General features: G+C 44.8%; 1 protein-coding gene across 2 annotated transcripts in view; it reads right to left on the reverse strand.

Moving 5' to 3' along the window:
- The window catches only part of wdhd1 (WD repeat and HMG-box DNA binding protein 1), a 29,454-nt gene extending 18,118 nt beyond the window's left edge, over positions 1-11,336 (reverse strand). The window contains exons 1-12 of one of the 2 annotated variants that reach the window (XM_052063865.1): positions 11,238-11,336; positions 10,893-10,979; positions 10,299-10,410; positions 10,037-10,188; positions 8,534-8,645; positions 7,964-8,014; positions 7,782-7,877; positions 7,616-7,708; positions 3,362-3,468; positions 3,044-3,185; positions 2,329-2,545; positions 1,598-1,788 (exon numbers count right to left, since the gene is read on the reverse strand). In XM_052063865.1, the coding sequence (XP_051919825.1) occupies positions 1,598-1,788; positions 2,329-2,545; positions 3,044-3,185; positions 3,362-3,468; positions 7,616-7,708; positions 7,782-7,877; positions 7,964-8,014; positions 8,534-8,645; positions 10,037-10,188; positions 10,299-10,410; positions 10,893-10,969 (1,350 nt within the window). In that variant the 5' untranslated portion in view covers positions 10,970-10,979; positions 11,238-11,336. Of the gene's footprint in view, positions 1-1,597; positions 1,789-2,328; positions 2,546-3,043; positions 3,186-3,361; positions 3,469-7,615; positions 7,709-7,781; positions 7,878-7,963; positions 8,015-8,533; positions 8,646-10,036; positions 10,189-10,298; positions 10,411-10,892; positions 10,980-11,224 lie in introns of both variants that reach the window. The other variant, XM_052063864.1, reaches the window with a different exon arrangement.
- Positions 11,337-11,634: the final 298 nt, after the last annotated feature.

The raw sequence follows: 11,634 nt of genomic DNA on the forward strand, positions 1-11,634 counted from the left end.
AAAACAACTTATTTAAGCCCTTTCACAATTGGGTTTTGTGCAAAGAAAATGTAAACAATTTGGAACCTGAGACTCACAGCTGTTGCTATAGTGTAAACACAAACAGACTATTCTCACTGAGTGTCTTATATGAAATATAATAATACTATATATATGTATATGAATCTATAGCGCAAGATGTCCACCCATCCACTGTAAGTGCAACTCTTTGCGCACTGTTCAGCGACAGTAATCTCACTTCTCACTTTGTTGTACACATCGGGAATATGTTTGTAAGTGAACACAGACCTGTCTGGCATTTTATACCTGGGTTCCAAAACGTGCACAAGCCGTCTGAAACCCTCGTTGTCCACCACGTTAAGGCTGGAGGTCTTTGCATATGAAATAAGCAGTGGCCTTAGTTATAGCCATTGCGCGGTCACAGTGAGTTGCAAGGGGACTCCCAAAATAAGAGGCAATTTTTTTCTGATCCTGACCTGGTTTACCAAGAGTTTCTCCGGTGTCCGACGAGGAACTGGGCGGGGAAGAGGGAGGGAAACTTGTCGGTGATCTGGTGCCATCGGTTTAAGTGGGTCTGCATATTTGTGGTGCTGCCGTTGTATGGCTTCTTAGTGCGACATTCCTTGCAAATTACGGAGGTTTTATCAAGCTTTCCGTCTTTCCTTTCGAAGCCGTAGTATTTCCAAACATAAGATTTGAATGTTGCGGCTGCATTAAATATAGTAGTTTCCTTGCTGCTGCGTACGCTAACTTCCATAATGTTTCGCTAGTTGTGTACTGGACTGTATGTGACGCACGGCTACCGTCCGTATTCAACACAAAACGTAAAGCAATGATGGTGCATTCATTGCGCCTAGGAAAGGGCAGATAGGTGACGTTTAACATGAATAAAACGGCGCTTGAATCGGATTTTACCGATACCCATCAATGCATCGTGATGAATCGCGATTTCACCCGTCAATCGCGCCGTACCCAGTGAATGAGCCGATGCACTCGGACCGCGCACGTGCGCATCGATGTATCGATTAATATCGATTATTTTCCACACCCTTAGTTTACACATGTGCAGTAGTCCAAGAAGTATTTTAGGTTGTTCGTTTCAGACGCAGCAAGAATGTTGCATTGCTGAAATGGCTACAAAACGGACCTTTGGATGTCAAGCAGCTTAGACAAGAAGGGCTCTGATGCTGGAAGAGAGGGTAAAAGTGATCAAAATGAAAGACAGAAGAAGCAAAATAAAATACATTATCCAAGAAATTGATGTCAGTGAAAAAGTGAATGCTGATCGTAAATGTCGTTAATTCTTTCACTTTTTTTCTTTCTACACTGACTATACGAAGTGTCAAATAAGTGTAGGCTCATACTTATGCACTATTGGGATAAAAATATAGTACACATACGTGTGTGTGTGTTTGCATCTGAGATCAAATTTGCTACAGTGAAAAACCCCCTGTTGTGAAAAATTGCTTGCTGCAAACATGATTTTGTTGTACAGGAGTTTCACTGTAGCGTTGAAAAACATATTTATGGTAAGCTACAACTGAAACATTTTTTAAAAGAAAATCTGAGTCTTGATGAACGCAACATCGTTACCTACCATGAAGCGGTGAGTGAGATGGATTGGGGTGGAGCCTGGTTGAAAAGCTTTCTGGGGTGGCGTTGGTTGTGGCCCTTCATAGACAGGCCGCAAGGTGGTAGGCAGAGGACCGACAGTCATCACGGCACTGTCAGCATCATCATCATTGTCGTCTCCAAATTTAGATCGACCAAACTTTAATGAGCCTGAATCTGTGAAGTGACATTATTAGAGACTACAAGAGATATACAGTAATCCCTCATCTATCGCGGTTAATGGGGACCAAAACCACCCGATAAACGAAAATCACTGTACAGCTGAGGTCAGAATTACAAATAGTTAAATAGTTTTCTTTGTCTTCTAGTATAGGCATATAAAACAGCCAGATGAAAAAACAAGGTGCGTGGCGGCCACCTCCAGCTAATTTTGTCCCACCCCCAGCCAGACTGACTGATAAGCTATGTTGATCAGAAAAAAAAAGAGATGTCATGGGTACAACAAAGTTCTGAAAGACAATGACGTCAGCTTCGCTGTCAATAAACGAAAAGTGCAAAACTTTTGCCAGAGAGGAGCTATGGGCTAAAATGATGCGATCTGATTTCAATGTTGACGTTGCGGGTGCTTGGCGACCAACCTTTTAGCATGGTTGACTTTTATGGACTACTAAACCACTCGCCGCGTATGGTTCGGACTTCCAAGCCGCCGATATCTTCTAAAACAGGAGGTGTCATGCTTATGCACCAAATACTCACCAAGTGAATTTTCATCATCCAGTATGGCTCCTCTGTTCCTCACCCGCCCTGTTGCAGGTATGACGAAATCATCATCATCCTCCTCATCTGCATGGACTCCACTGGCTGCTTTCTTAGCAGGGGAGTTGGCATCACTGCATCCTTCATCCAGGACCTGGTCATCATCCTCATCATCAAATAGATCTTCATAGCCTCTCTCACCTTTTCCTGCAGGCACCTGATGGAAGTCCAGAACAGGTTAATTGTCGCACAAAGAAAAATATAATTAAATTAAAAATCAATAACAAGTTGCTTCAAAGCTGTAAACCTCGGATATTAGTGGGTGACATGACTCGTGAAAAAAATGGGAGTAATTGAAACCTCTAATAAAAGAATTTAGGAGGTTCATGTAGTGCTCTGCTGCCATGTTGTGGCATCTATAAGCAATTTTAAATCATTTGGTGTTGCAGATTTTCCTATTCCTCTCCGGTGCCTATCTACCACAAAGAGCTGGGGAACACAGACTTAATTTTAATTCAAATTCACATTGCCTTTTGCATGGGAGACCTTGTGGTAAATACCGGAAATTATTGCAATTCAAAAGTTTCTAGAGCCTCTTGAAGCAGAAGTGTGATAAATACAGGTAGGTGCAGAACATTGACATGGAATTTAAACAGCACTCAGCGTTATTTTTGGTGAGACAAGAATCAAATGCTTAGACACAACAGAGTGTTACCTTGGGAGTGTTGGTTGCAGGCACGGATGCACCGAAGCCCTCCAGCAGGCCCAGGCAGCCCTCAGTGTCCGTGTAAGCAATTTGACTGCCGGATGGGTGCCAGGCTAAACCGCACACTGTGAAGCCCTTCTCATGCTTCTGCCTGTGGAGCAGCCAAGGCAACTTGAACTAAAGAACTCCAACGGCCATCTTTTATTATTACTAAATGGTTTCAAATAGGAAAGATCTACTGGGTTAAAAAGAATATCCATTATTAAGATACTGATTTATTCAATTTCAGTTTTTGTCCAAAATTGACTGGATCAAACATGTACATACCTCTCTACACACAGTTTGCTTTCAATGTCCCACACTATTATGAATCCCCCCACGCTGGCAGCTGCCAGGAAGTTTCCACATGGAGACCATGCTGCCACATTGATGAGCTGAAAGCAAATACAGTCAACATTGTAAAGAATATCTATTTTATTTAACATGAACAGGTAATCAAACGTCAATGTCATTTTTATGTTTTTTTTTGTTGTAATTTCATAGCCGATGATCACTTGAGTAGCCCGCAGGACTGTTCTAAAAATAATATATTCTTAAAAAAAGCTATACTTACCAGTTTGTTGTTACTCTTTTTAAATTACACTTGCGTTGCAATAAATTTTGTTTACAGAAATAAATACGGTTCCGTGCACAGGGATTCATCTCAGACTGAAAGAAGTGAGGCGGGAGGAAGTAGAAATATATTCGGAAATTGAGATAGATGACGCCATCCATCCATCCATCCATCATCTACCACTTATCCGGGGCCGGGTCGCGGGGGCAACAGCTTTAGCAGGGAAGCCCAGACTTCCCTCTCCCTAGCTACTTCTTCCAGCTCTCCCCGGGGGATCCCGAGTCGTTCCCAGGCCAGCTGGGTGACATAGTCTCTCCAGCGTGTCCTGGGTCTTCCTCTGGGTCTCCTCCCGGTGGGACATGACCGGAACACCTCACCGGGGAGGCGCTCAGGAGGCATCCGAATCAGATGCCCGAGCCACCTCATCTGGCTCCTCTCGATGTGGAGGAGAAGCGGCTCGACTCTGAGCCCCTCCCGGATGACTGAGCTTTTCACCTTATCTCTAAGGGAGAGCCCGGACACCCTGCGGAGAAAACTCATTTCAGCCGCTTGTATCCGGGATGTCGTTCTTTCAGTCACGACCCATAGCTCGTGACCATAGGTGAGGGTTGGGACGTAGATCGACCGGTAAATTGAGAGCTTCGCCTTTTGGCTCAGCTCCTTCTTCACCACGACAGACCGATACAACGTCCGCATCGCAGCAGACGCTGCACCGATCCGCCTGTCGATCTCCCGCTCCCTCCTACCCCCACTCGTGAACAAGACCCCAAGATACTTGAACTCCTCCACTTGGGGTAAGATCTCCTCCCCGACCCGCAGGGGGCACTCCACCCTTTTCCGACTGAGGACCATGGTTTCAGATTTGGAGGTGCTGATTTTCATCCCAACCGCTTCGCACTCGGCTGCGAAACGCTCCAGTGAGAGTTGGAGAGCCCCGTTTGAAGGAGCCAACAGCACCACATCATCTGCAAAAAGCAGGGATGAAATACTGAGGCCCCCAAAACGGACCCCCTCAACGCTTCGGCTGCGCCTAGAAATTCTGTCCATAAAGGTTATGAACAGAATCGGCGACAAAGGGCAGCCTTGGCGGAGTCCTACCTCCACTGGAAACGATTCCGACTTACTGCCGGCAATGCGAACCAAACTCTGACATCGGTGGTATAGTGACCGAACAGCCCGTATCAGGGGGTTCGGTACCCCATACCCACGAAGCACCCCCCACAGAACTCCCCGAGGGACACGGTCAAACGCCTTCTCCAAGTCCACAAAACACATGTAGACTGGTTGGGCGAATTCCCACATACCCTCAAGGACCCTGCTAAGGGTGTAGAGCTGGTCCACTGTTCCATGGCCGGGACGAAAACCACACTGCTCCTCCTCAATCTGAGGCTCGACTTCCTGACGGACCCTCCTCTCCAGCACCCCTGAATAGACCTTACCAGGGAGGCTGAGGAGTGTGATCCCTCTGTAGTTGGAACACACCCTCCGGTCCCCCTTTTTAAAAAGAGGGACCACCACCCCGGTCTGCCAATCCAGAGGCACTCTCCCTGTTGTCCACGCGATGTTGCAGAGGCGTGTCAACCAGGACAGCCCCACAACATCCAGAGCCTTGAGGAACTCCGGGCGGATCCTATCCACCCCTGGGGCCTTGCCACCGAGGACCTTTTTAACCACATCGGTGACTTCAACCACAGAGATAGGAGAGCCCACCTCAGAGTCCCCGGGCTCTGCTTCCTCCAAGGAAGGCGTGTTGGTGGAGTTGAGGAGGTCTTCGAAGTACTCTGCCCACCGGTTCACAACGTCCCGAGTCGAAGTCAGCAGCGCCCCATCCCCACTGTACACAGTGTTAGTGGTGCACTGCTTCCCCCTCCTGAGACGTCGGATGGTGGACCAGAATTTCCTCGAAGCCGTCCGGAAGTCGGCTTCCATGGCCTCACCGAACTCTTCCCACGCTCGGGTTTTTGCCTCGGCGACCACCGAAGCCGCGGCCCGCTTGGCCAATCGATACCCGTCAGCTGCCTCTGGGGTCCCACAGGCCATAAAGGCTTGATAGGACTCCTTCTTCAGCTTGACGGCATCCCTTACTGCTGGTGTCCACCAGCGAGTACGGGGGTTGCCGCCACGACAGGCACCAACCACCTTACGGCCACAACTCAGATTGGCCGCCTCAACAATAGAGGCACGGAACACGGTCCACTCGGGCTCAATGTCCCCCGCCTCCCCCGGAACATGGGAAAAGCTCTGTCGGAGGTGGGAGTTGAAACTCCTTCTGACAGGGGATTCCGCCAGACGCTCCCAACAAACCCTCACAATACGTTTGGGTCTGCCAGGACGGACCGGCATCTTCCCCCACCATCGGAGCCTACTCACCACCAGGTGGTGATCAGTTGACAGCTCCGCCCCGCTCTTCACCCGAGTGTCCAGAACATGCGGCCGCAAATCCGATGATACAACAACAAAGTCGATCATCGAACTGCGACCTAGGGTGACCTGGTGCCAAGTGCACATATCGACACCCTTATGTTTGAACAAGGTGTTCGTTATGGACAATCCGTGACGAGCACAGAAGTCCAATAACAAAACACCACTCGGGTTCAGATCAGGGGGGCCGTTCCTCCCAATCACGCCCCTCCAGGTCTCACTGTCATTGCCCACGTGAGCATTGAAGTCCCCCAGCAGAACAAGGGAGTCGCCAGCAGGAGTACTCTCCAGCACACCCTCCAAGGACTCCAAAAAGGGTGGGTATGCTGAGCTGCTGTTTGGTGCATATGCACAAACAACAGTCAGGACCCGTCCCTCCACCCGCAGGCGGAGGGAGGCAACCGTCTCGTCTACCGGTGTGAACCCCAATGTACAGGCACTGAGCCGGGGGGCAATGAGTATGCCCACACCTGCTCTGCGCCTCTCACCGTGAGCAACTCCAGAGTGGAAGAGAGTCCAACCCCTCTCGAGAGAACTGGTACCAGAACCCAGGCTGTGTGTGGAGGCAAGTCCGACTATATCCAGTCGGAAATTCTCTGCCTCACACACCAGGTCGGGCTCCTTCCCTGCCAGAGAGGTGACATTCCATGATAGATGACGCTCCTCGATCTTAATCTGAACCTATTCCATGGCGACATCTGCTAAAGATGACATCTCGTCACTGCCCTGCGTAACAAATAAACTGTCTGCGTGTCTGAATTATTACTCTTACCAGCAATGTTTATTTTATGCTTTCGGTTTCAAGTGGGATTAAATTAAAGTCAAATTTAAAATTAAAGATGTGGCAATAAACATCATGCAAGAACAAATGTGAAGTGTCTCCCAAGCTCTGTCTCCCGCCTGAGCAGACTGCATATTTGGCTTTTGATGATGTGTAAGTCAAATGAGTGCAAACCAAGGGCCAATACCGGAGACACAGCGAATACAAATACACATGGAAAAGAGGACTGGGTCGGATTATTTAAAAATAAATACCGGTAATTGAATTGCACTGTTCACATTGCACGGCGGGGAAAAAAAGAGACATTTCATATATAGGTAAAAAAAAATTAAAAATAAATACCTGTACATTAAAAAATTGGAATTGATCAGAAGTGTGAACATTGCCTTACATTGTTGTACAGAACATGGAGGATGAATTTCTCTCCATCAATGTAGTCAAAGCGTCACCATATGGTCCTAAATCTGGAATATCTTTCGACAGATCAGCGCCAACACTTACAAATATTGGTTGATGATGTTGGTTGTCACCTTCTCTATAATTAAACGTTTCAATATAATTTACAACTAAAATATTTAGGGTAAGTATATTTTTTGTGTCATACATAATCCTGTTCAATATTCTACAAATTGCTCTATTACTTTTATTATCGATATAAAGCTGTGCAATTGGTACACCATCGCAAATGACAACTACATTAATAAAATTGTTAAAGAGAGCTCTGTACCGATTCTATAAAACAAATAAAAAGGTGTGTGAAATTCACCTGATTAAGCAGATCATCAGACAGCGTGGTCACATGATTCCAGGATTCTCTCTCGTACAGATGAACTTTGGTCTCCACAGGAACCGCCAAAAACTAATGACCGACAACGTGCATATGTCATTAGATAATTAACAACAAGGCAAAAGGAACAGTTTGCTCTTTTAACCTTTGCTGTGCAAGGTTGCCAGGCTAAGCGACACAACGATTTTGCATTGCTGACATCATTGGTCTTCTGCAGCACAGGCCAGCTGATCACCTGAGCCTGAATTGATGCACAAAATCCAATCAGACAGACCAGGCACAAAATGAAACAACATTACGTGGACAAGTGTTGGGCTTTATATGTACCTGCTCCTCAATATTCCACACAACGACTGAGCCATCACAGCTGGCAGAGGCCTGTTGAAAGAAGCGTTTGATAGAAATTGATGATACAGCTCTGCTTAGTACACACAAACAGGAGCCAAAGGCCGAAGCTAACTACCGTAAGCGGTTGTGTAAAAGAGCACATTAAAATGAAATATGAAAGAAATGAAAAAGGCGGCTCAAACATTCAAATCATACCCAATAAACAAGTGTGGCACTTTGGTACAAGTTAGGCACAGGTGACAGACGCCATGGTTATTTTTTTAAAGGATGGCCGCAAATAACATACAGTATTTATTTATTTGTGTATTATATACTGTACGTAAAACATTTTAAAATCATAATGTGAAAACGGCATATTTTGTACGTATGTATGTGTTCTAGAACACAATATGTAATAACACAGGCTGCAATTTTTAAGAACCCATTAGATATTAAATCGGTGGTAACAAAATGTACGTTTTATAGTGTAATGTCCGTCATATTCTTAAATTAGCTGTTGATTTTCTTTAAACTCAAATGAAATACACTCAGTAGGCTAAATGTACCCACCAGAAAATCACCTTTGGGGTCAAAGGTGACACTGAGTACAGGGGCTTCATGGCCCCGCAGGGTTTTCTGTTGGCTGCTGTCTGACACTTCCACTACTTTCACCAAGAAGTCACTGAGGAAAGGAGAGAAATGACAAATGAGGATGTGCAGACTGATAACTTGCTGGAAATCTGGTTTGCACAAACAGTAGGCATGTCAGCAGTTAAAAATTTGAATTTACTTCAGTGTTTAAGAGATGCAAAATGCCTGAAATGACATTTTTTTAAAATCGATACGACATCAAAAATATACCAGTGTGAAAATGCCAGCATCAATAAAGACCCATGCTCTGCACAAATCAATTCTGATAGCAGGCAGACATCTCTAATCACAGCTCATCATAAAACAATCTATGTGCTATTCTGTCTGTGTGCCGGAAATGTGATTTAAGCACATCAATGATTGAGGGTCATTCTGTAGCAGAAGAATAATCTTCAACATAAAAACGTTGTTTCCCGGTGAGTCATAAGACGCTCAAAACTGAATTCAACTAATGTGACATGCAAGATTTCCTTTCGAGCCGCCAAACTTGAAGCCTAAGCATAGCAGACGTGCATGGTTTGACAAAGTAAAAGCGACATTTGCTCATCTTTCAGCTCTGGTTCTTCAGAATATCTCGAGGGGAAAAGCTGAGATGGGAATATGGACAAGCAGCTGGATACTCTCACATTTTATTCAACGCACACCAATGTGCTGTATATAAAAGCAACAAGCTCTATGGAAAGATTTTGTGTCGCTGCTGAGCAAGTGCAGTGTTGTATTTGAACATGAAAAATGGAAACACAACTTCACACATGTACGTTCTTATGCTGCTCAGTTATGGTCCTAAAGTCGGCCACCACATGAGACAGATATAGCGATAGAAAAGGCTGATAAAAATAGCAGTGCTTTGAGCTGATGTCTTCATGACGTTAGTTGTTGTGCAAATGACGCAGATGCCGCTCTGATACTCAATTTGAATGACCAGAGCACCTGAACTCAAGATGCAGCTGCAAAATCTGATTTGAATCACATTTCTCTCCACCTCCCCATGTGGTATGGATGGATCATACTTTGGGGAAAAAAATAAAGTAGTTCATTTTATTTTGCTCTTCATACATAAAATAATTCTGGACGAATTCTACATCTGATGATAATTGGATTTGGGACAGGTAGTGTTAACAAGGCTGTAGAGACAGACAACGATTCATTCCTATCAGGAATTTAGTCAATTTCAACTGTGAGATAAAGTGTATTGGCTATTTAGAAGCCGAGCAAGCACAACGAGAGACTGCAAACTACAACAACAAAAACCTGGACGCAACATGTGTCTGGTATTTAATGTAGTGTGGAGCTGAGTAGATGAAGATTATGTGCATTGATGACATAAGATTTAAAAACTGTCACCTTGAAATCGTCAAAGTGCTCTGAAAATGAGTTAAAAAAAAATCAGGTTACATCATTTAAGGCAATTTGTTTTCGTACCTGGAGCCAGCAGCAACTTTGGATCCACTGGTGTTGAATGTGACGTGTGTGGCGTTGGTCGTGAACCGAGTCAGGATACCATCCGGCTCACCATCAGGAAAAGTGTGAATCTGAACTGCGTTACTGGAGCTTGCCGTCACTAGCTTGCCATTCTGAATACAGAGCATGTGGCAGGTGACCACATAAATTGTTTCATGAAAATGAACCACAATTCATGTTTTTTAAAACAAATTCTGAAAGCTAATTTGTAAAAATGATCAACCTTGAGTGCCAAAGAATAAGCTTTTTCGCCAACTGTGATGAACCTTGGATCGTCATCGTCCAGATTCTCCCATATTCGAACATCTCCATCATGCCCACAGGTCACTATGAATCTGAGGAGAAGTTTTTTTTAGCAGCAGAGGACTGAAGTTAAAATGGTCAAAATTGAAGATGCTCTGAATAACCATGCAAAAAACGTCTTCATTAAGCTTTTTAATTTTTGGTTGCTTTGTGAAACAGGGCAACAAAATAAACATAACTGTTATGTTCATTGTTTCAATGGTCTGCATAAAAATTGGGACCCGTAGTCAATTGTGAAAAAATATTTAAGGACAAACAAATGTGTGGAGGAGTTTTCGTTTCAATCGCCCAGTGACAATGACCGACGTACACGTCCGAAAGAAATTTCGTGTCGCGAAAATTGCAATGTCCTAGTACTGTTTGGACCAAACGTTAAAATGCATTGGGAAACAGTGGTCCAGTGCCGCCATTTAAAAATAAATACATCTTGATAGTGCTGATAGCAGTATCATGTACTATTAGTTACACACAATAAACAAGAATAGCATACAAATACGTAATCAAGTTCACATACTTTCCAGTGTCATCGAAGCAGACTTCGGTGTGTCCCTCTGAATGCCCGTAGCGCATCGGCTTCCGTTCACAAGGCATTTTCGACCAGCTAACAAAAGAGAAGAGGAGCAAAACAATTAAAAGTTGGTTGACTTTTTTTTCTATTCTACAACACGTTACTGTCCGTGAACATTTGGTAAGCGTCACTGCTGCTGCTTCTGAGGTAAGCTAGCAGAGGAACACGACAAACACAAAAACAAGCGAGCACATTCATCACACGTAAAACCGTCTTTAGGATCACCACTTGATGTAGACCCGAGCCTATAAATGCTTTGTGATAAATTAACAACATACAATTTCAACTCACAACCGGAAAACTATTCAGTGTTGTTAATCTTCCTCTACCGAATCTCCCGCGTTTCGTTGAAAATAACAAACCGGCGTCGCCTGTCCCGCCAACTACGTGATGGCGTCATATCAGAAACGCCCACTTCGTTAAAGCGACGTGGAGCTCCAACGTACCAAAACCACAAAACAGTGTTGTTAATCTTCCTCTACCGAATCTCCCGCATTTCGTTGAAAATAACAAACCGGCGTCGCCTGATGTATCAGGTTCAATTCCAGCTCCGGCATTCCTGTGTGGAGTTTGCATATTCTCCCCGGTCCTGCATGGGTTTTCTCCGGGTACTCCGGTTTCATCCCACATTCCAAAAACATGCATGGTAGGCTGATTGAACACTCAAAATTGTCCCTAGGTATGAGTG

The sequence above is a fragment of the Hippocampus zosterae genome, chromosome 4 (genome assembly GCF_025434085.1).
Source record: "Hippocampus zosterae strain Florida chromosome 4, ASM2543408v3, whole genome shotgun sequence".
NCBI lineage: Eukaryota > Metazoa > Chordata > Actinopteri > Syngnathiformes > Syngnathidae > Hippocampus > Hippocampus zosterae.